The 25,043-nt window shown below is 38.0% G+C and overlaps 1 protein-coding gene across 1 annotated transcript in view; it reads left to right on the forward strand.

The window, feature by feature from the left end:
• nr3c2 (nuclear receptor subfamily 3, group C, member 2) overlaps nucleotides 1-17,931 on the forward strand; it is a 123,154-nt gene extending 105,223 nt beyond the window's left edge. The window contains exons 8-9 of the mRNA XM_084715129.1: nucleotides 10,645-10,802; nucleotides 13,078-17,931. Of these exons, the coding sequence (XP_084571255.1) occupies nucleotides 10,645-10,802; nucleotides 13,078-13,233 (314 nt within the window). The 3' untranslated portion in view covers nucleotides 13,234-17,931. The remainder of the gene's footprint in view (nucleotides 1-10,644; nucleotides 10,803-13,077) is intronic.
• Nucleotides 17,932-25,043: the final 7,112 nt, after the last annotated feature.

The raw sequence follows: 25,043 nt of genomic DNA on the forward strand, positions 1-25,043 counted from the left end.
CTGGTTATTGGATTTAGTCAAAATATAGCGCTAAAATATGAGCGAAGGAGAAGAAAATAATAATCTGGTCCATTCAAAAGTACACATGATGGAGCAACTGTACGGATATTCAGCAAATATTTCAGCAAAAGCACTTGTGAATATTCGAAAAAAAAAAAAAAAGCAGTCCATGTCTAGATTTTCAGAGGCGCTCTCATTTGGTTGCACAAGTAAGGAAGGATTTTCAAACTTGATTAAATCATTGTCTACCTTTAATTATTTAGCACCAAATTTAAAAACGAGCTTAAAATTAAGTAAGATTACATTTAAACCTCTCTTTAAACCTCAGTTTAGTTTTTACTTGCTGCACCATAACTTTAAACTCCAATTTAAAATGTAATCCAGTATTAACTTTAAATGTTTGAGGTTAAACTTTTAAAATAGCTGCCTTTTTGAGATGGATTAAGAATAATAAATCTCTGCTGAGCCATCATGAGTAGGCTTATGAGATTTACAATCTTTTTAGCTAGCTAGCAAACAGTGTAACATTCTGTTAATTTTTCAGCTAGATAGCAAACACAATAACATTTTAACTTTTTAGCTAGCTAGCAAACAATATAATGTTGTGTTAACCTTTAAAATAGCTAGAAAAAATGTAATGTTTGTCAACTTTTTAACTAGCTAGTAAACAATATAACATTGTGTTAACTTTTTAGCTAGCTAGCAAACAATGTAATGTTTTGTTCACTTTTTAGCTAGCTAGCAAACAATGTAATGTTTTGTTCACTTTTTAGCTAGCTAGTAAACAGTAATGTTTTGTCATCTTTGTAGCTAGCTAGTGAACAATATAACATTGTATTAACTTTTTAGCGAGCTAGCAAACAATGTAATGTTTTATTAACATTTTAGCTGGCTCGCAAACAATGCAAAGTTTTGTTAAGGAATACTTACTGAGTCCCAACAGCCCTCAAATTATTTTTTTTATACATTTGTTCAGCTGTTTAATTTCATTTTACATCACTAAACAGATTCACAGAGCTCTGCTTGAATTTTAATCTGGATTGAATCAATTTAAACCTTGTTTTGCTAAACTCTGATTACGATGGATCTTAGATTAAATTAATCTTTGCTGGTGCAACGCAGTCTATGGATGTTCAGCAAATGTTTCAGCAGAAGCGCTTGTGAATGATTTGAAAAATGAAAAGCAGCCCGTGTCTGTATTTTCAGAGGCATTATAGGAATTTGTCTTAGTTACAGTTATTGGAGGTAATGTCAGGGCCTCGTGGAAGGAGTAGTGGCAGAAATGTTTACAGAGGAGTTGTCAGAACTTGTCAGCTGAGCAAGTACTATGCAGCCACTGAGTGTGTGTGTGTGTGTGTGTGTGTGTGTGTGTGTGTGTGTGTGTGTGTGTGTGTGTGTGTGTGTGTGTGTGAGTGCCTCTAGGCTGGTTTGAAAAATTGTGTGTGTGTGTTACAGAAAGGGTGAACGAGTGAAAGGCAGAGAAGGAAGGAGGGATAAAGCGAAAAGAGAGAAGAGGGCTGTTATTCCTCTCTGACCTTGGCTAAGGTTTCATTGAGCCTGCGGTGTCTCGTGACCCTGTTTGGATTTTGCACAGGAGCAGCGGCCTGCTCAAACCAGTTACACTCCTCACCTCTACTCACAGACATACACTGTAGATCGTACTGCTCGATTAACTCATTCCTTTGTTCTGTCACCAAACTGGATTCTCACTTTTCTCCCTCTGAACTGGCCGTTTAGCCTCATTCCAGCTGGGGCAAGTGTACAGTGTGTTTACCCAGGGTTCTTACGAGGGCTGGAAATCCTTGAAAATACCTGAATATTGTTTGCAAAGAGCTTAGATTTTCAGATAAAGTGCTTGAAACTGCTTGAAAAGGTAATTGCAGTACTTTAATAATAAAATGGAAAAGAGAAAAAAACTACTTTTATTGGTAGCACACAAATGCATTACATTTTTCAGAAAGTTACGTTAGATGAACACAAGTCAGATGCAGTTAATAATCTGAGAGTTTGCATTAATGCAACTTAAATTTAAGACAGATCAATACTGCTCCGTAACAACATGGTTCGGGGAAAGCAGTTTTTATAGTAACTTTAATGAGTTATTTTAGTTTGTTAAATATAATTCATATAATTTCTAATATTAGCCTGACTTAACAGTAGCTGGTTTGGTTTAGTGAGTCTATGAAAACTTAAACAACACAATTTTACCAAATTTGGAAGACATTAATACCATTACAGCTTGCGCACAAAACTAAGAGAAACTGAGACACTTTTACTGAAATGAAAGTGGCAGGTGAAGGGAACGGGTTTTTCCTTAACCGATAGTTGAACACGCTAAGAATAGATTAATCATTAATAATTGAGATGAATTAAGATACAAAATGTTTTTTCTCATTTTCATTTTTTCTTAGTTTTTTTCTATTTTTCTTTCTCATTTTAAGTTTCCTTATTTAACAAATGGGTCCGCTACACAAAACAATGTCAAATGAGGCGCATGATTAATGATCATGTAATACAGTTTTAATTGGTTAAATTCTTAATGGCGATTAATCAGTTAATGATAAATCATTAACGTCCCTAGAGTGAGGTGTAATTTCAAGTTGTTTAATCTACAAAAGTAGACTGTTGTCACTAAAGCAGAAAACTGAATGAGACTCATTCAAAACAAAAGTTTATATTACTTCACTTATGATTTAAATCTACATTTTACAGTGTAAACCTCTGACTGAATAGTTCAGTTTTTTGATGAATAAATTTTAAAAAAGTCAGAGAGCCTAATTGTTTTTGCCTTTTGCACTAAATGAAGACGACTCTGCTCGAGCCTTTGTCAGTCTTTGTTGATGTGAGTCCTCTGAGGCTAACAGACAACAACACGCCAGGAGGTTGCTGCTTCAGTGAGCGTGGGCTTGAAAATGAAAAATACAAAAAAAAAGAAAAGGATTTTGAAGTTATTTGCCTAGTACGTCTTTGTGTGACTGTTTTATATCCACTCAGCCTGGTTATACAGGATGCCAGGTCTGCTTACAGACAGGTGACACTTTTTGAAACATGAAACTTTGTTGTGTTTTCCTTGAATTTGTTGCCGTTGAATCCTATCACAAAATATCATTTTGTTTTTTTTATAGCAGTGGCTTTCACACTGGGATCTGTGGACCAACAGGGGTCCTTGAGTCGATTGTAGGGGGTCTCCAGCAAATAAAAAAGTTGAAACAACAACAGAAAAAATAAGGTTTGCTGTTTTGTTTGATTGTCATTTATAGTGATGCCAGTTTAAGTATTGATTAACTATGAAGACTTTAATATGTTCAAACCTAAAAATAAAAAAAATACTTAAGGGGGATTCCTTAAGACAAAATCCTCTCAAACTGGGCTCCGTGGTCCAATGTGCATCTGCTGTTGGGGTCCTTGATATGAGAAAGTTTGGGAACAGCTGGATTATGGCACAGTAACATCTAATGTGATGTGATGAAAAAATGAAAAAGAGCCTCATCATTTTTAGCATAAATATTCCATTTACCGCACTTGTGAGGACTGAGGACGCTGAAGTTATGTCCTCAGTGTTTCTGCACATTTTGTTTCCAACATATAATTACACACAAACTATACATGGTGTCTTTTTATGACTGATTCTGGTATTTATTTTAGACTATTTGCAGAAACATCTTTTTATTGAGTTATTTTTGTCTTTTTCCTAAAACATGCAGCTAGTTTAGTGCAAATATTTCAACCTGTTTCCAATAAATCTTTTCTTTACTATAATGCAACAGTCTGCATCATCCTTCTTCTTTTTAAGACACAGACAAAAAAAAATTGGAAAGTTCTTGAGAGAAGTTGATTTCTACAGGAAGGAGGAAGAAATTATTCATGGATTTTTGCTTTTTGTAAAGAAAGAAAATTGGTTTTGCAGCACAATTTAGAAATAAATTACTTAATAACATGATTTTCTTGCAGCATAGGCAAAAAAGATGGCACAAAATAAATTGAAATAAAGAAAAAAGGCTTTATAGGCTCTCACACACCATTTAGATCATTAGGTAGGCTGATGAAATTTTACAGAAAATGTAATTAAATTATGTCATAACTGTGAAAAAGTTAATAATAATCAGAAACTTTGACTTTCTTTTGGTCAAGAGGAAGAACTGGGACTCTTGACATCAGTATATCTAAAATCCTGGCTTACCAAGGTGAAGTTACACACCCATGCATTCCTTTAAAATAGTGTGATCACTTACATTCTCACCAGCCTTTTGGCAGTGTTTTTGGGTCATGTGTAAATGAAAATTTCCTGTCAGACAACTACTGCTTCACTAAGTTGTAACTGTAGTCATGCTCTGGGCTAGTTGTAGAACTCCCTAATGAACAGTATCGGGTATTAAATCTAAACCGAGAGCCACCCTGTCAGTAAGGTATGTACCAGCAACCTGGAGCAGGAAGCTGCATGTCCTTGAACAACAAACATGCTAATGGCATCTCCTAGCTGCGTGAGTTATGTTTGCCTCTTTATTTTTTCTTTATTTTTTTTTTTTTTTACATGAATTAGAAAAAGAGCTTTCCTTTCCTGGTGCACATAATAATGCAGCTGCACTCGCAAAAAGAAATATGGCCTAGTTGAAAAGGCTCTATACCTGCAGCGAAAATCCGCTTGACACCAATTACGGTGGTATAAATGCCCTATTTTGGGGCCGGTCGCGGTAACGCCCCTAAATGCCAGGTCAGTTTCTAATCAGGGCGTATGTGGGTCAGTGGGAGAAAAACAAAAGGTTCCAAACGCAGCCCTGGGTTTTAGCACATTCTCATCATGTCAGCCACGAAATAAAGCACCGAAATCATAGCCTCTGCAGCAGGGTACAATCTCTTTTCACATCTGCTCTCCTCCAGCGTTATGTATGTCATCCTCGAAGGTGATTGTGCAAAAGTACAGTGAAGAAAATCGTATAGAAAGAGGCAGAAATGGAGGACAAGAGGCAGGCAGACAAACACATATTCCCAAAGTTATTGACCTGCAGTGATCTGTTCTCAAAAAGACACAATCCTAAATGACAAGACGTAGGCTTTTTCCTTGTGGCCATCCATTCTGCAGAGCACAAACAGGTCCTGTCAGTTGCTGTTTTCTTTCCAGTGTTGCTACAAGTGGTTTTGGTTCATGAGGCGTTCTGGCTGCTCAAAAGCGCTGGAGAAAAGGCATGATTTAGTTTTTTAAAGGGGGATCATTTGAACCATCAAGGCTAAGAATTTCACACTCTGCCGTCAGAGATATTTCTGTAAGGTTTCAAAAGCACCATAAAACTTTACGAGACATTAATACCACGGTCTCTCCTCCACATGTCTAGCTGTGCTGTGAATGCACAGGAGTCTGTTAACTGTGCCCCTGGTGATGATCATGAGTTCACGTGACGGGGAGCGTCTTTAAATTCACTGATGAAACATGAATGACTAACAGGTATTATTCAGAGGTGAAACACTGCTGAATGAGAATATTTCTTTTACACACGTGAAGCTCAGTCTCAGATGTTTCACATTAGAGATGATGTGATGATTAAAGGGAAACTTTGCTTTATTTTAAGTGGTCAGTGTATCATTTACAACAGATGGCGGTCGACTCACCGAGAACCAGCGGGGAAAATGTACTAGTGTGGACTGGGTCAGCAGCAAAAGAATGTTTTAGCTACCAAAAAAAAAAAAAATCATCCAAAGCACTATATATAGAATATTTTCACCACTTTGCCTTGCCATCAAACAGCCTCTTCTGACAGGAAACCGCCAATTTATGAGCCAAATAGCGCCATCTCTCACTCAACCAGACTCCACTGGCAAAAAAGTAATTTCACCTCGCAGAACATGGCAGTTATTTGTCTGCCACTGCCTCGATCAGTCAGTATATTTGTGTTATTTTGTGACTTTGGTGATTTAAAACATTAGTTTGGGTTCACAGAAGTCATGCTCACAGATTGAAGAAGCGGCAGATCAGCAGCTCCTGTTTTCTGCAATGTAAAATTACTGATTTCGCATATGATGACTGGTTAATATAAGCGGTTTGACAGTGGAAAAGACTGTCTGACAGCAAAGTATAGCGATGACAATATTCTAAATATAGCCAACAGAAACACAAAAAAACATTTTGTGCTGGCTCTGTCCACAGCAGTACATTGTTCAGCTTGAATGTCTCTGTTTCTCCAAATCTACTGCAGGTAATACACTGACTATCTATAAATACCTTATAAAACCCCACTTCAAATATTCCGAACTGTCCCTTTAATCAATTAGTCAAATGACAGAGAATTAAATGACAACTATTTTAATAATCAATGAATAGCTATTGATAGTTTTTTTGAAGCAAAAATGTAAAATATCATATTTTTCCAGCTTCTCAAATGTCAACATTTTTCAGTTTCTTTATATTATGCGATTGTAAGCTGAATATCATCGGGCGTTTGACTGAAATAAAAAAGAAATCACTACCTTCAGTGATTTTATAAACTAAACTGTCAATCAAAAAAATAACAGATCAGCTGATAATGAAAATAATCATACACTACGTAGTGGAACAGCTATTTTTCTTCAGGCTGGCAAGTTCATCATCAGCGCTTCACCATGAAAAATGTTTTTATTTTTATTATTTCAAATACTAGGTAGGGTAGAAAATAATCATCCATTGCTTTGTTTCCACAATGCAGCAGAGAAGTTTTGCACTGGTCCATTGCACGTGATGGAGCAACTGTACTGTATGGATGTTCTGCAAATATTTTAGCAAAAGCACTTGTGAATGATTTTAAATAATTTTAATGCAGATCAATCAATAATGAAAATAATCTATACAGTATGTTGCAGAGCACCTTCAGGCTGTGAGACTCAAATTCATGCTCAGCACTCCACCATTAAAAAAATATATATATTTTTTATGACTCATTATTTATTCACCCATTTACTGTATATAATGCTTGCATATATTTTTGTTTTTTTGTGGGTAACATGAGAGGAACTACAACTAGCATCTCGTTATACAACCCTGTGTTGTTAAAGGATGATGAGAAGAACTCCTGCACACTGTGCACACATCCAGGTGTGCAGGGACTTTTTCAATATTTCTGAGGATCAATAACCCTGTGTAGCAAAATGAGAAATAATTAACCTTGTAACCTATCTATTAATATAATGATAATAGTAATAACTTTTTGTAGTTGTAATTGAATCCCTGTCCATTTTTTACCTGAATAATTAGCAATACTGCAGTAGGAGTTGGTGATATGGATCAAATCTTTTATCATTGTATATGTAATGCTGTGTCACGGGTAGACAACCAGAAATTAAGTAAGGGATAATGTACAGTGAGTAGCTTGTTATTATGAAATAAAACCTGACAGGATGATACAGGACCCCAGTGTGAAGCAACATGGTCACAAATGTGACACAAAATAATTTGATGTCTTTATTTCACAATAGCGACCTGCTCACTGTACATTATATTGCTTGTTAAAAAATATTAATTTTAAATTGATTTTAGTGATTTAACAATGATTTTTTTTTGTTCCTCCAGAGTCTATGATCAGAGCTGTGCCCATAGCAACGGTCTGTTCTTCATAGCAACGGTCTGCTATAGACCTTAGAATGTTGTAATTGACCAATCAGACAAGGGCATTTAACAAAGCCATGTAATAATGTACGCCATTGGCCAATCCAACAAATTAAATACCTGACAAGTGAAGATACAGGATTTGATCATCTTATTGCCAAAAATCAGTCCTGCTCATTGATTTACACCCACATGTATTTAAGGTGTAGCTACCTAAACCGGTATTAGTAAATCTCTGATGTCAGATAAACTCACGTCGGTATATATCATCATCTCTTAGTCTTGGCTGAAGGACAACTGAAGGCCCTCCCTCTGACTGATTTGAGGTGGGCTCTTTGAGAGGCGAGGTGCTTCTTAATCTGGTAGCCAGCAGCTGAATGTCATTTAAGAGCTTTGGCAGACTTCCACGTATCTGTGACTTTGTTCTCCTGCACAGTGAGGGAGAAAGAAAAAGATATTTGTAGACATTTTGATGCATCCTCGTGGCGCAGTTACTGTATCTCATTCCTCTCATCTGTCTGAATCTCTCCCATTACACTTCCTTTTTATTTCAAGTGCATTGATGCTGCCATCCAAGTCATTATAATGTGAATGAACGCTGGTCATTGAACAAACTGCTTGATGAATGGGGTCTGGTTGACACAATAATTAAGCTCTTTAATACACATAAGCACCGTTGTTCTCTTCTTTGTTGTCGCTGTTGCTGAGATAACTTTTAATCAATGCCTTCCAGTGTATCAGTCGTCTTTCATGAATCAACGGCTACGCATGGAAACTAATTACCTCTTGAAATGGTGAAAGTGCTTGTAATGAGTTGTTAAATAGGCTTAGGTCGTCAACACAGGAGAAATGTCCAAAAAAAGGCTCCTGTGTGGGAGTGTGAGCGTAATTCACTGAGCACCTCTAATTACCCTTTACACAGTTACACAGTTCTACATTAAAGGAACATACCGCTGGTTGTGCATGGCTTAGCCCATTAACTGCAAATGGGGTTTAATGTGCGCTTGACGACCATTTTCTAAAGTGAACCATAAATATATAAATACATTCCAGGTGGCTGCTGGATTTCACCCGTTACGTATGGCAGGAAAATCAACTCAGAGAGAGACTTGAAACTTTCTTCAGATAGCCCAACCATCCCAGAGAGCATTCAGTAATTTGATATTTTTGTCAAAGTCACTCTATGTCATTAATGTTTAAGTGCATTTCTGAACAACTACTGTTTCAGTGACTTTTTCCCCCCTTTCCCCCACATCCACAGACACTTACAGGGGAGCATTAATCGTTGGCTGCAGAACAGTAACTCTGTTATTAAATATATTATTTTTCTAAATCAGGTTGTCTAATTAAAATCATGATCTCTTTTTCAAAAAGAGACTAAAGAAAATATTAATTAAATTAAAAAAAAAAACTGCTGAAATAAAATGTTTGCCTTTTTCTTAGTGAATCTACAGCATCTTTGCTTTTTAATTGTCCTCCAGGTTTCATATCCTGACAACATAACTACTAAAAGAAATGCTTTTTGGATCAGATGAGTTGTATAGAATTCAAAAGAGTCACCAGCTCCCACTCTTAAATGCATTAAGTGAGGGATAATGTATGGTAATATATTTAATATATTTAAAACTGATTTTATTCATTAAGTTAAAGTATGATTTTAATTAAATGACCCTTAGAGTCCTGTAACAGACCAATCAGAATCAAGTATTTAACAAAGCCCTGTAGTAATACACATTGGTATTCATCTAAAAACAGCAGTCAACTAGGAGTGGCAAATATGGAGGACATCCTTTATCACACTAGATTTAATTTTAAATTGTGTTACTGATGTATATTGAGATAAAATCAAAAACTGTTCATGGATACTTTAACCAGATGGAAATAGAAATGTATTTTTTTTAACTAATACATTGAATTACAAAAATCAAGATTGTCCAAAATAGTGCTCCTCATTAATTTACAACATTACTCACGATGGCTGAGTACAACCAGAGGTGTTAAAGTGATAACCATCTTGTCAAAAAACAACATAGCAATATAATCTCACAATATACACGGCCAAGCATACAGCTAAAAAATGTTCACTGGGGCTGCAACTAATAATTATTTTCATTAACTACTATTCTCTTATGGTAAAGTGTCATAAAATGGTGAAAAAATGTTCATCCCACTTTCTCAAAGTCCAAAGTAATGTCCAGTGAGTAAGATTTACTGGGATTTATGGATGGAATATGGCAGATATGGTATATTAAAAGTATTTCATTTGTGAATAATCATCTGAAAAGAAGAAGAATCATTGTGTTTTTGTCACTTCAGAATGAGCTGATTATATCTTCCATGCAAACCGCCATGTTGCACCGTCATGTTTTGACAATTGTTCAGTAGTTTGCTGCTATTGTATATTCTTCCTTCATGCTTGGAAGGGGAGAGTGAGACAAGGTGTTTGCAATCCGTAAGCTCACCGCCAGATAACACTACACTCTACACACTGGTCCTTTAAATGTCTTGTTTTGTTAGTCCAAAACCCAGAGATATTCAGTTTAATATTATAGAAAACTGAGAAAAGCAGGAAATCTCAATATTTACAAGCCTGAAAATATCATTTTTGCCATTTTTTACAAAAAAAATAACTAATTTATTATCAAAATAGTTGACTATTTAATTAATTTTCTGTCAGTCAACTAACTGATTAGTCAACTAATTGGACAAATTATGTATATCAAATGTGATAGATTACAGTCTGCCAGTCTCTAAATGTTAATCAGTCAATCTAAAAGTTTGGAAAATGTTCATCTGTAACAAGAACTGTGCACAACATGTAAATCTAATGCTATAGTCCTTCAATGTAGGAAATATAGACAAGACACTGACAGAAGTGCTGAGTTTGTTATATAAGACACTTTCCCACCAATCACATTAAAAGATCAATAAATTCTAAATATATTCTAATAAATCCGCCCAGTTATCGTAAGTATCAAGTCTCATATCAGCTGAAATCCTGTAACACTGAAACCTGTATTGTTGTCCACTGATTAAATCCAGTTGATGATGGGAGGATTTTGTCTGTTCCCCAGTTCCCAAAGAGGGTCTGAAGAACCAGGCGGTGTTCGAGGAGATGAGGGTTAATTACATTAAGGAGCTCCGGCGTTCTGTGGGAAAAGCAACCAACAACTCTGGCCAAACCTGGCAGCGCTTCTTCCAGCTCACCAAGCTACTGGACGCCATGCATGATGTAAGTACCCTCGCTCTGTCTGCAGCCTGCCATGCCAATCGCCTACAGTACAGCACAGGCTTCCCTTGGCAGCCTCTTGGTATGCCGTGCCTTCACACACGGAGCGAGGTGTCCAATGGCACTCTGGGCCTCTAATATCACAGGACATGTTTGGAGTAGAATGGCAGCATGGTGGATTTGGATAATGCATTTACTTAGCGGTTCAATGGTGCTGCGGCTTGGAATAAGGATTATTGCATCCCAATCTCTCCCCGAGGGGGAGGTTATTTTGGAAGAGGCGTTGACCAGCCTGTATCGGTGAATGGAACAGAAGGGGATCAATGCCAGCTCGCAGTATACTGGATCACAGTGCTCAGTGGTCACTGTGGCAAATGTGCTAAATCACAGTTCTTATTTTTATGCAACCGGTATGTGGCGTAACGACAGTGCAGGCGAAGCCCCAAGAAGTGAGAGTCAGCAAGCGAGAGGTCACAGAGATAAATGGACAGAATTCAGTGACCCTAATGACTGAGTGAATGGGGTTAGTGCTGAAAGGATGACCCTTCTTTAAAGGAGGGATGTCCACAAAAAAAATCAGTGGTGCCCCCAAGTGGTGAGCTGCAAAGAACTGAAAAGAGGTCATAGCCCCAACAGAATGTAAACACACTTATATGAATATACAGTAGAGTGCAGAAATCAATTTCATTTTCCATAAAACCTTTTTTTTCCTTTTGAGGAGAGAGCAGGGCAACTTTAGAGGAGAATGCATGTTAACACTGTGCCACATAGAAGTGAGATGCATCATCTGAAACCTGTGGACTTGAAGATTAACATGAGATGCGGCTCAGCGCTGTGGGTGAAGTAATAAATCCATAATTATTATGTTTTCTTTAAGCACCTATTCAAATTTTGAGTGTATAAGGGCTTATACTGTTGAAGCAAACAAGACCTTGAAGAACAGCATAGAAAAGTTTGTGCTGTGATTTGGTATCAAAAACATTCAGAGGTGGCAAAAGTACACATTATTTACTCAAGGAGGAGCACAGATTAGTAAAAGTAAAAGTACTGATTCAGCTTATTTCCTCAAGTAAAAGTGAAAAGTTCCAGGCTCTGAGATGAACTCAAAGTGTTAAAACAAAAAGTCACCCTCTGAAGAACTGGTTTCTGTGCAAAGCTAACTGAATCTCACCTTTTCTCCGCAGCCAAGTCTCCTTCTCTGTTGGTATCATCTTGAAACAGTGTTTTCTCTTTGTCTTTTCTGTGTGTTATTGTCTCATACATTTAGGCTGAAAATGGTCTTTATGTTAGTAAGGCAGCATGAAATAATGCAAAATAAAAATGATCAATCATTCCCCTCAAATGCATTACAATTAAAGTGACAAGCCTGTTTTGAAAATATAAAGAGCAGAAAGCACAGATATCTGTGTTAAAATGTAGGGAGTAAAAAAAATGTCAGAAAAATAAATACTCAAAGTACAGATACCTGAAAACTCTACTGAAGTACAGTTGGATGGCGAGCACTTCTGTTCTTGAGCCCTTCTTATTGTCAATATATGTAAGAAAGCCATTCATCCTCTGAATGCCGCAGGTCTGTAGTTTGTGGTTGTGAAGTTTCGTGAGTCTGTAATTACCCTACTGGTCACAAGAGGTCATTTTATATAGTGAGGTCAAGTTTCAAAAATGGTGTCACTACAATGAAATGTCTCCTATGGGGACTAACATCATCACACATGAATGTAATTGGGCTCATTGAATCCACAAGAATCTCAGCTTTCCAGCCATTTTTTTTGCAGGTCCAGTACTGTTTATAGACGGAAGTATGTGGAAATATTCAAATAGAATAGGCAAAAAAAACCACATTTATACTGCATTCGAGAATTTGGATTGGCATAAAGTGGGCATGTCTGTAAAGGAGAGACTCTTGGGTACACACAGAACCCATTTTCATTCAGATATCTTGAGGTGAGAGGTCGTCCTAGCTTGTGTTCCTGACAAGCTAGCATGACCAATGGCTTCCTTAAGTCTTCTAGTTTTATGTAATACCAGTACAGTATCTTCATCTGACTTTAAATCTGAGCTGCTACAGCCTCTGAAAGAGAGTTATGTTGGCCGGGAAGAAGACATCCTCTTTAGATTTGAAGGGGTTAAACAAGTTTATTCCATTTTAAATACATTTTCTATACCAGTATTTTGTATTTTATTTAAATATATTTGCTGAGCAAGCATTTGTAATGCATAATAAGTTAAGTTTTGATGTATTTGTGTCCATCTCTGATTGTGTGTCTGTGTTGTCCAGCTGGTGGGGAACCTGTTGGACTTCTGCTTCTACACTTTTCGCGAGTCCCAGGCCCTGAAGGTGGAGTTCCCCGAGATGTTGGTGGAGATCATCAGTGACCAGATACCAAAGGTGGAGTCCGGCCTCACTCACACAATCTACTTCCACAAGAAGTGACTCACTTAACAGTTTGGGACAGAAGCAGCATTGAGAACTGGAAGAGACGACGAGGACAAGACAAGAGAAATCGTGCAAGGAAGAAGGCCTGACCAGTTGGCCTGCACCCTGTCGCCCAGTATGCCAGCGACCTCCTCTGGGATGGGAAGGTGGTGAAAGTGGCGTGGTGACAGAAGTTAAAAAAAAAAAAGGGGGGAAAGAGTGATTCGACCCTGCAGTCACCACGAGCAGGTCAGAGCTGTGAATAGTTGGTCGAGCCGAGCACGACGCGCCGAGAAGGACTTGTGACAAATGTGACAAAGCATCCCGAAGTTGCCCCCTCCCTGCCCCAAAGACGATGACAGTATTTTCTATGGAGATAAAGCCATACATTTCTTAGGATGCGCTAGATACATTCACTGCACACACAACCACACACACAAACACGCACACAACACATTTAGAGGGAAATTGACACACGTGCTGTCCACATGCCTTCACAGAAACGCACAGATGCACTCCACATGCACTAAAATCAGATTAGAAAAAAGTTTTTGCAAATATTAACTGTGGCTTATGCAGTCTTTCAAAATAATAGCACTACTAAGAAGAAAAAAAATATGCCAATACTTTTAGATTTTGCTTTGCAGTGTAGCAACATACTGCAAGACTACAGGGCAAAGGACATTATGAGGAGGCACAGATAATTCTCGACTGTAAGGCGAAAGGTCTATTTGAATATATTCCAAGGGCTATACAAGCGTCATCATAAGCTGGATAATTACATTAAATCTAACAAAGTCCAAGTTTGAATCTCAATCGGTGTCATAACAGCCATCATAAACATCCACATACTGAGTTTTTTAATTCAAATATGTAGTAAAACAATCAAAACTAATATGCAAAAGTCCAAAGCTAGAGCTGTTTTGAAATAAAAATGTCTCTCTTGTGTAAAGAACGCTTGCACGTGAAGCTCCCATGTCATGAAGTCACTATATTAGGCATCGTGGTGTAGAGAATTAAGACAACACTGATGAGCGATTTTACCTTTTTTTGTGCAGGAAAAGTGCTGCGGGATAGGATGGAAAACATGCATTTACGGAAACAATTTCAGTAGAGTCCGCTGGTAATGGATTTGACTGAGGTGCATCCATAGTAATTGTGTTTTGTGTTATCTCCAGAGCAGCTGTCCAAATGTCTGTTTTTACTCACAATGAAGCAAAACCAGCCCTTTGTGAACCGACACTTATCTACTCTTCCCAGAAATAATAAAAAGCGTTTTATAAAAGTGTGTTGCAAAGGTTTAGTTTTTGACAAGCCAGTCATTTTACATTAAGGTGCTTCATTTCTACAAAGCCAGGCAAAACATAACATGTACAGTTAACTCGTAGGCAAGTCCATGTACAATACACTTACATATGGACACACAGTTTAATAAACACACATACTCTGTAAAGTTGATATAATCCGAAATGGAGCATTACTCTGCAGTGCTTACAGCAAAACGGCTCATGTATCAAAACCAGGCAGATGTGTACAGGTATTAACAACTTCTTAAACACATTCTATTCAGCTGTTGTACAGATGTTTTGAGGTACATGTTGATGAATGCTTGATGAAGAACTGTTGGTATGATCACCTTTCCTAATTTCCTTTCTCTTACCTTCAGGCCAAGTGCTACTATTTTAGGTATGGCAGGCCCAGTCATCTGGACCATTAACTTGTCTCACACCCCACTGGTTTCTGGGTGGTTGTGGAACACTACTATGATGCTACTGAAAAGAGCCGCTGGGGAAGAAAAACAGTGGGGGCGTGTGATTTATTTTTTTCGTGCCCTGTGAGTGTGTATTTACATGTGTGAATGGAGCGAGCGTGGCTTAAGTTTGTGTGTGCTTGTGTGTTTTTTTTTTTTCCTGGCAAGCATGTGCATAGTTGATCTGCTCTTTCAGTGTGGGTATTATGCATTTATGTTATAGGATTAGCCGTATCCTATTTCCACATTTAGATTTGCACAGAGGAGATACAATGTGAAATGAGGCATTAGAGCAGCTAGCAGGAATTGTCTGTTTTGATAAGCAACTGTGATGATGCGGGAAAAGACTTTCTGCATGGTCACCCCAGCCTAAAGTTAGACAACATGACATCACTATAGCACAGCAGGGTGGTGGTGGTGGTGGCGGTGGCGGCGGTGGTGTACTGTATTTGTGGCCACAGCTCTCGTAATGACGGCGCTTTGCTGCATTATGAGGTCTCTTCTGTGGTGGTTATAGTGTAACGATTGGTGTACAAAGAGATGGAGGTGGCATGATCGCAACTGTCATTAGGGACTGTAAGAAAATTATTCAACAGGTTCAGAAAACAGGGTTGTGTATTTTTAATTTTCGCTCAAGGGAGGGTAGAATAAAATTTGCTGGGAGAGGAGGGGAGGGTGTTTTCTCATTGCAAAAAATATATTTGGTAAGAATTTATTTTAAGAGGTGTGCATAAGACTGTCATTACACTGTCATAACTTGTCTTGACACCTGTCATGAACATTGAGGAGTCTTCATTAATGTTCATGACTGTCACTAAGTGTCACTGACAATGTCTGAGATGTCTTGGTTATGACACTTAAACACTAATCAAGCTAATAATGTCTGTTTTGACAACTTGGCAGTAACCAAGACAAAAGCGTCTTTGCTGTGACACCTTGACATTAATCCAGCCAACAGTGTATTTTTTATGACAGCACGACATCAACCAAGTCAAAAATGTCCTTGTTATGACAACTTGACATTAAGGAAGACAACATAACCTATCAATGTCTTTGTCACGACAACTTCACATATAAAACTTAAAGAAACTGTAAGCTTAATGTTTTACAATTACATTGTCATGTCATGTGGTTGGTTTTGACTGGGCTGTCACAAGACCGTTATAAGTGTGTCTTGAATATTGTCGTTGGCCTCAAGTAAAGTGGTACCATTTTGACTTGTCATGAAGATGTCATTAAATGCTATAAGGCCGGTTTGACGATTTGAGTACAGTACCAATTTAGCTTACAGGGCTTGTTCATGGACAGACAGCGGTTAGCTACTTTATTTGTGGGCTAACAGCTGTTAGCTGCTGTTAGCTTGGTTAGCTGTGCAGCTAGCCCTCTAATTAGCTGACTCAGCCCCCGGGTGCCTCAGACGAAACCCAGCGAGAAAACCACCTGGGTACTGTACTTCCTGTCAAACTGGCACCTGCTGGTGTGGGACGTTAAACCTACATAGACTCCTTCATGTTCATGACAGGTGTCATGACATGGTAACAACAGTATAACGGCAGTCTTATGCACAGCCATTCATAAAAAGTGTTGACATATACTTATATATGTATACACACACATACATATATATAAATTGATTGTTGGGTGAAAATAGTGCAGCATTCAAGTCTATCATTATTTTATAGACCCAGCTCTTTATTCAAAACTAGAGACTGACCGTATTTTCACTATTTTGTTATGTTTACAATAAATAATCTGATTTTGAAATATTGCAGGGTAGGGCCACACAAAATATTAAAGATGTTGTGCTGGGTGTTGCTCTTTTAACAAATAAAACGTAACCCTGCCCAGTAATTTTCATACAGTCCCTTGTCAGAAAGGCCTCATTTTACAATCCGTCTTTTTTGAGCATTATTGTGTTCGAGTTGTGAAGGACCCTTGAGCTAATCTCGCACCGTTTCTTTATTTTGCCCCTTTTTGTCCTTTTTAAAAGGAATACAAACTGTCTAAAGGTTCATAGGATGAATGGGAAAGTATTTTTGAGAGAATTATATTTTGCTGGAAAACAATATTTAAGTACTTTGTCTAAAAATGATATCCTTTTTGTAAAATGAAATGTTAATGCATGCTTTTTGATGAGATGTTTACATTGTATTTAAAAAAGGGAAACTTGTGCCTTTTTATCTCACCTGATTTACAATTTTACAGTATATATTGTAAATAATACAGCAAGTCCTTATGTTGAGTATAGTATAAAACATTTCTACTTTAACCATCTTGTTGGAATATTGGAAAAATGTGTGTTTCCCACTCGCCATGTTCTGTGTGTTGGATCACAGAGAAGAATTTACAGTAAAGGTTGGCGCCAGAAAGGGCCAAATAGAGAAATGAATGTATCATACATTGTGAGAGACTTATGGAACTTACTACCTGAATGTTAGAGAGAGTACATTTATTATCTTCTTATTAAGTAAAGTTATTTGATTTCGCATCTTTTTTTTTTTTTTTTTTACTTTTTGCATCATTGTTCAAGTGGCTCAAACAAAAAAAAAAAAAAAAATAATCAAAAAGTATTTCTTATTTTGTAACAAGATGTATCAAGTGATGGATCCTTGAGTTGTTGCTGTTGAAATGATTTCCTAACCCATGGCGGTATTGTTGATGAGCACCACAATAAAATCAAGAAGTCACAAACTATTGAAACTGGGATACGTGAAAGAAAGTTCTTGACTGTAAAATAGAAACTTTGTGCACACACTTTAATTTAAAGGATGGATGTAAAGACTGTAGAACCGAAGTTTAGCCAATTTAAATTTGTCTGTTTTTGACCAGTTTAACTGGATTTATTGCACTAGCTGACAAAATAAGTTTTGATCGTTAAAGAAACAAATTTGTCCCAAAGAATGTTCATGTAAAAATATTAAAATCTACACAGTAGGTGATGTTATCAAGCCCCTGTATGACCCTCCTGCACTTCAGAAATATACTGTAGGCTTTGACTGTTGGCTTTATTGGACTCAATTGTTTACCTGCAACAACAGTTTAGGAAATACACTTTCGCTTTCTTGTTAAGAGTTAGACAGGTAGATTGATACGACTCATGTCTGTACAGAAAATAGGAAGCTACTACCAGGAAACTGTTAGCCTAGCCTAGCATAAAGGCTGGAACCAAGGTAAAAAAGACCCACCTAAGAGGACCTCTTAAGTTCAATAATTAACATATATTTTGTTTAATCCACAGAAAACCCCCGAAAAATAGTCCAGCACATAACCTCCTGCAAAACTATTCATTTTCACTTATGTGTTTATATGAATTAACCAAGGTGAAACATGTTAATAAAAATGAACGTCATCGTTTCCAGTCTTTATGCTAAGCTAAGCTAACCTGCCTCTGACTGTATCTTCATATTTACCATATGGGCATGAAAGTGGTATTTACAGAAGACGAGGCATAAGGGGAAAAAGAGAAGCAGTTTTGCATTTCGAGAATGAGGCTGAAATGTCAATAATAAAGTTCAAATGTGAAGAAAAAAGTCAAAATGTTGAGAATAAATTCAAACAAAAAAACGACTCAGAGGGAAAGGCTTTTGTTTTTTGGGAGGGATTTTAAGAATTAAGTCAAAATGTTAAGAATAATGTTGAAATTTCTAGAATAAAGTTTCTCAACATTTCAAGGAAAACACTTTTCCTCTTGATTTATTTTTTCTTATGTACCATACTAATACTGAAAGTTTAACTTCATTCTAGAAATACTAAATAAATAAATAATTAATTAATAGATCTTCCCCCTTGGGTTTATTTTATCTTATACTTGGCACTAATACTGAAAGCTCCACTTTATTCTGGACATTTCAACTTTATTCTCTGCATTTTTACTTTATTCACAAAAGGCAACATCGACAAATAAACAGATCTTACTCTTCAGATTTACTTTCTTTAAAGCCTGGCCCTGGTAGTCTTTTGTAGTATCAGTCTAATCTAATCCTTGGCAAGAAAGTGTTTCCCAAAATCTTGAACTTTTCCTTTAAAGGATCAAATTGAATGAACTGTTAATCAATCACTGCCCACCGCAAACAAGAAAATAAAAACTCTTTCCCCCACTGGAAGGAGAAACGTTATCTCTCGAGCTGTCTCCTTCTAAATGAACTCCTTTTAGGCATGAATGACTCAGAATGTGTTCAGCTGCTGTTTCACAGTACACACTATCGCGTCACTGTATGTGGAGTCACGTCATTGCCATTTTCTGTTCACGGTGATGAATCGGGTGTAGAGAGACTAAGCCATATCTCCACAGCCATGGCAGTGCATTTCTTATTAATATATAAATATATACAAATGCTTTTTTTTTTTTCCAATTCCAAAAATGACTTTTTACTCAAGATGCTTTGTACAATATTTCTCAGCAACTATCCAGCAAACATACAGTAGACATCCTTCAACATAAACCAATAAAACATCTTTGAAACCAGTTACTACTGTATATCTTGATGCAGATATTGCCATACTTGTGTTTGCAAAACTATTGCAAGATTCTAATAAAACTGTTAAACTTATAATTTGATGTGATTTAACTTTTGTGTATGTGTATGTATGGTGTGTATGTGTGTGTGTGTGTGAGATGAAAATTGTACCACGAGACAGGAGCTAGGAAACGTGCCCTAAAAAAATGTGCTGTTTGATCTGGATGAATTCGAAACAGCTGCATTTGGTGGCTGGGGAGGATAATGAGCCAAAAAACACAGCGTTAGCATGGAAAAACAGAAATGATGTGGAGCAGCAGCAGGTACAGCACTCACAGGGAGAGGAGATGAAGAGAACAAAGACAAACGGAAAAGAGAAGAGAGTAAAAAATGACAGAGATAAAGCATGCAAGGATGAGACTTTTACAGTAAAACGGCGCCTGTGGAGAAAAATCACCATTAACCTTGTTAAAAGCTGATCTGAAAACACGCCTGCTTTGCCAGACTGTAGAGCAGACAGTATTACTTTTTTGCTCATTTTTTTTTTCTCTCTTCGAATCCACAGCCCTCTCCAAATCTCCCCCAGATTTCCAATTGCTTTCACTTGTAGTCGTGCCAGATAAACAGAATCTATTGGATCAGGCTGATTTCACGGCTGCGCCCGCGCACATGGCGGCTTCTGTGGCCCACTCTCTGAGCTGAGGGTTTTTTTTTTCCCCCCTCCACACTCTCTCCTTTATGTTTGAAACTCACTTTTCTACAAATTCCCACTCAGTTTCACCCCCAATAATACATCAAGTCTTATTATGATTATGTTTCAGAAGCTTTGCACTCTGAAGGAATCCGATAAAGACACAGGAGTGGTGCTTCCAGTCATGCACATTTTGGGAAATTCAGATACATTATGTCATTCTCTCATAGTTAGAAGTAAACTGCTGTAGGCTTTGATCTAAGCTGAGTCATGGTGTGGGACTATGTTACAGGGCTGAAGGACACTGCGTCATGGGAGGCAGAGGACAGCTGGCACGCAGCCACGACTCTGGGACATGAGAAATGAAAACGTCCATCTGGATTTTTACTCAAACACACCTACATCCAGTCCAAATCGACGCGGTCACGCTGATGTATACATCATTCCCCGAGTGATAGACAGTGATGCATAATGCATGCAGAGACACAGAAATCACCACAGGTACCACCGCCTCAATCTCAACCGAAATTAAGGCGGCTCAAATGTCTCAAATACGAGTCTGACCCACACAGATTTTAGCAATGTTGTTCACTGCATCATGTGCACATGTTTAAAGGGACAGTTCACCCCCAAATCAAAAATACACATTTATCCTGCTGAGTTTTGGGGAACTTTGGTGTCATGAAGGTACTATTTTTTCTGCTGAACTACACCACCAACGTATCATTGCGTTAGCTGACTCAGTGGTGTTCATGTTACTCCAAGCTTGACATGTGGCAAGTAGCAGAGATGTTGACAGCCAAACTATTAAAAATAAATACAAATCAGGAGGGATTTAGATGGTTCATATATTACATGTGTATTATGTATATTACTTGGATCTTTACCTTAGTAATGTTTAAAATGCAGAATTTTTACTTGCAGTGGAGTATTTCCACAGTGGGGTTGGTATTAGCGCTTTTGTTCAAGCATTGGAGCCAAATATTTCCTCCACTGTTAGCACAACTGCACTCGTGTGTTTCAGGCTTTATGAAGCAGTTGATTGTGGGTAGTCTGTGTGCGTAACAGAGTTTAGTCGGTTTGTTGTTAATGGAAGCTTTTCCGGTGTCTGAGGGTTAGTTACGTTACTTTACTTGGCCTCAAAGTGTGTGGGTAAGTTTAGTCTGAAGCATAATAGTCACTGAGAGGTGTTGTGTTTGCTGTCACAGAAAAGAAATTTAAAAAAGTCCGTTACTATCTCATCTTTTATTAACAGCAGAGTTGGTCCAGACTTTGAAAAGCTAGTTAGCAGCTACGAGTTATGCAAAAGACAAAATATCAGATGATTGCTTGCGTTTTCTCCTATGATTTTTTTTTTCCACCAGTGATAAAATAATAGCAATGTCTTGTAGCTGCTAATTAGCTAGCTTTGACTTCAGTCATGACATTTGATAAAGCTCTGAAGCAGTGGCGGCAACAGATATAATTTTATTTAACAAACACTGGCTGGAGGAACACTGTAAGCCAAAGACAAGACGGTGACTTGTTATTCAACTGCACAGAGCGTTTGGGATCAGAGCTGCCACACGGTCAGAAACGCAGGAAAAGAGGTTTAACATTTATTTTTAACTTCTCTGTCAGACAACTGCATGTCAGATTCCACTTGCCCAAACACAGAGTTTACCTGCCACGGGCAAGCTGGCAGGCGCTTTTATTTCTATTTTATTTTTTTCCTGCTTAGATAATTGTAATGTACTTTATGCCAGTATCAGCCAGAATCTCCATTGACTCCAACTGGTACTGAATGCTGCCGCTTGAATTTTAACAGGCACAAAAAAAAAAATCCTAAAAACATTATTGTTTATTCCTGGTTTGGCCTTGCTCCAAATTATATAAAAGACAAATTTACTCCAAATGCGTCTGGGCTGCTGGTTGTTCTCAGATCCCGGCTCGTGACTAAAGGTGACTGGGCCTTTGCTGTTGCTCTTGAGTTGAGTCTCTCTATGGAAATCAGACAGGCTACGTCATTAGCTTCTTTAAAATCTTCTCTTAAAACCATCAGTCAGTGGGTTTTATCACTCTGCTCTGACCATTTTTATGTTGTTAACTGATTCTGTCCTTCAATCTTTTGGGATGCTTGTGTTGTTTTTATTTGGCTCCTCTTTGTCTACTGTATTTTTTTTTTATCTGTTGTTTTTATCTGCTGTTTTTTTTTTATTGTATTGGCTGTTTTTATTGTTCTTTTTTCTGTGAGGAACTTTGTAACCTTGTTATGGAAAGTGCTATATAAATAAAGTTTATTAATATAAAGTCAAGCCCTGGTTACAGCTCAGCTGAGGAGAACACCATTAACGTTTACATCCTGCGCTGTCACAAGCACAAGCCTCACATCCATGAGTAGATGCGCACTTCTTTATGTGCAGTGATGCGGTTAGTGGATGTAGTGCGCCAGAAAGAAAATAGTTCCTGCATGAAACTGCTCACAGCAAGGTCTGTGGATTATCTTGAGTAACTGGGTCATGGTTTCTGGAAAAAAGACGCTGCTGCTGAGTTTTTCAAATAATTTTTTTTTAGCACTTTGAGCACCACAACCTGAGTGCTGTCTAGTTCCATTATATTCGAGAGAAGATATATATCTCTCTGGCCGATATCTCCAAAAGACAGCAACTCACACCAAAACAATCTAAATTAATAAATAGAATAATATGTGGTTTTGCTACAGCGGTGAACTGTCCCTTTAAGAGAAAACATTCATTAAAAAATACTATCAGAACACCAGAGAAATAGGAGCAATGGCTGAGGGTAAGAGTAAAAAGAAAAGGGAGCAGAGAGACAGCAAGAGGAGATTTAAATGCTCCTGAGACACAGACAGGTAGGCAAAAGAAAAAGGGAAGGCAGATAGAGCAACATGGCACGCTTTCTGACAGACAGTCCAAAGCAGAATGAGAGGCAGGCAGGGTGGATGTCTCTATGATTCAGCAGTATTCTGGCAGAAGGAAGATGATGATGAAGGGCCCCGGGGGTGGGTGGTGGTGGGGTAATAGTGGGGGAATATTTTACCCATCTCATTAGCTCTGCCTCATTTTATTATGTAATCATCACGTCTGCGGTTGCCTCAGGAAGCTGGCGGACATATCTGTCGCACTGAGACCACGGAGCTCCAACCTCTGGTATTTTCAAAGTGGACCAAGTGTGTGTGTGTGTGTGTGTGTTTACGCTTCTAAATAAATGCATCAGCCCACTTACAGGAGGTCTAAGTGTGGTGGTGGACTGATGGTAATTATGCAACCGAAGCCAAAGGATCGGGTCTGGAGGCCATTTGGTGTGTTAATTACACAGATGTAGTCTAAGAATTAACATGCGTGAGGCTCTGATGTTAATGGATCAGAGAGGTGGAGGTTGGATTAGTGTGTTTTCCTCTATGAAAGATTACCATCTATTTTTAATCTCCTTTTGTAAAGTTATTTTGGAAGTAGCTTTTAGTCAGATGGACAGGTCAATATAAAGAGGAAGGGTTATATTACACTACACAGGCTCACTGTAACAGTAACAAGGCTGCAGGATGAATCCTCATTTCACCACCAGTCACTTTATTCTTAGACTCTGTGGGAAACTGTGGGCCTTCTCACTGACACAATAGATGAGTCATCACAAAATTACACATACCGATACATTTCACATGGGTAAAACTAGACACATTTCCCCAAATGTAAATTTAAGCTACAGACAGTTATTATAACTCTTAGTCAACAAAATGTGGCCATAAAAGTGGCTAGAGTGCTTTCATTAAAGGGTAACTTTGGTATTTCTCAACCTGGACCCTATTTTCCCTTGTTTTTGTGTCTAAATGACTAAAGGGGACAACAATTGGTCCTTCATAAGTCCTGCTCCTTTTTGCTCTGTGCTCCAGTCACAATTATATTCTAATCTACAGCAATCGTGAACTCGCATTTTGCTCTGTTGCAAAAAACTAGTTATATCTAATAGCTAATATTAGCAAAAATGATAGTCAACTAGCTAGCTAATGTACATGAATCTTTATATAACTAGTTAGATAGCATATTGTGAAAATTAGCAGACTTAAATGTGATAATACGTGGCCTCTCATTGGCTTACCCTGATATTCTTAACCTTACCCTACCCAGTCACACTTTTAATACCTAAACCTACCCAACATAAGCTACGAGTACTAGCCATTCAGAGTCAGAGTAGGGTGTACATCAATCGTTGCTAGCTTGCTAGTGTTTTGCTAACATAGGCTAAGATAGAAGTGACTACATGTTGGTTTTACAGATTCACCAGCTACATCTTTTAACCATCTTCAAACATGTCTTTTTCCAATGTCGACAAGCCTAGCATGTAGCATAGATAATAAGTTATATTTACCCTGGAAGCCAGAAATCAGAGCAGGGTAAGACGTCACATCAGAGTTGACCACGTTCCAGTAACAACGAGTACAACTTTTTTTTGTGCTTGTTTACAGTGTATTAGCATAAAAACACTATCCACAGATAGAGCTTGGACAGTTCTGCATGTGCGACTGGTTTAATGAGACACAAAAGACAGCTTACAGAAGTGCTGATTAACAGCTGTAACTACTGTTGATGCACGGAGCAGCCATCTTGGATTTTGAGGTCGGGGTTGGTGAGGTTCCTCCAACTTTCAGAGTGGGGACTTCAGCAGGCATTCCAGTTAAAATTTCCCAAATGAAACTTGGTAAGTCCGACTTCCCAGTTTAGACGGGATGCTCCAAAAGTACAGGAAACAGGAAAGGAGGAATTTGACAGAGGTTCCAGTGGGTACCAAGCTTGCTTAACTGATATTGAAGTACAGAGCAAAAAGGGGCGGGACTTGGGAGGGGTCAATTTTTGGTCCAGTATGAGCAAGAGCCCAGCTGTCAGCTGCAAAATGGGCTGCAATGTAATCCTGGGTAACTATGAACTGTCAAAGT

This window comes from Lutjanus erythropterus, chromosome 3, assembly GCF_056507025.1.
Source record: "Lutjanus erythropterus isolate fLutEry1 chromosome 3, fLutEry1.hap2, whole genome shotgun sequence".
Taxonomy (NCBI): Eukaryota; Metazoa; Chordata; class Actinopteri; order Lutjaniformes; family Lutjanidae; genus Lutjanus; species Lutjanus erythropterus.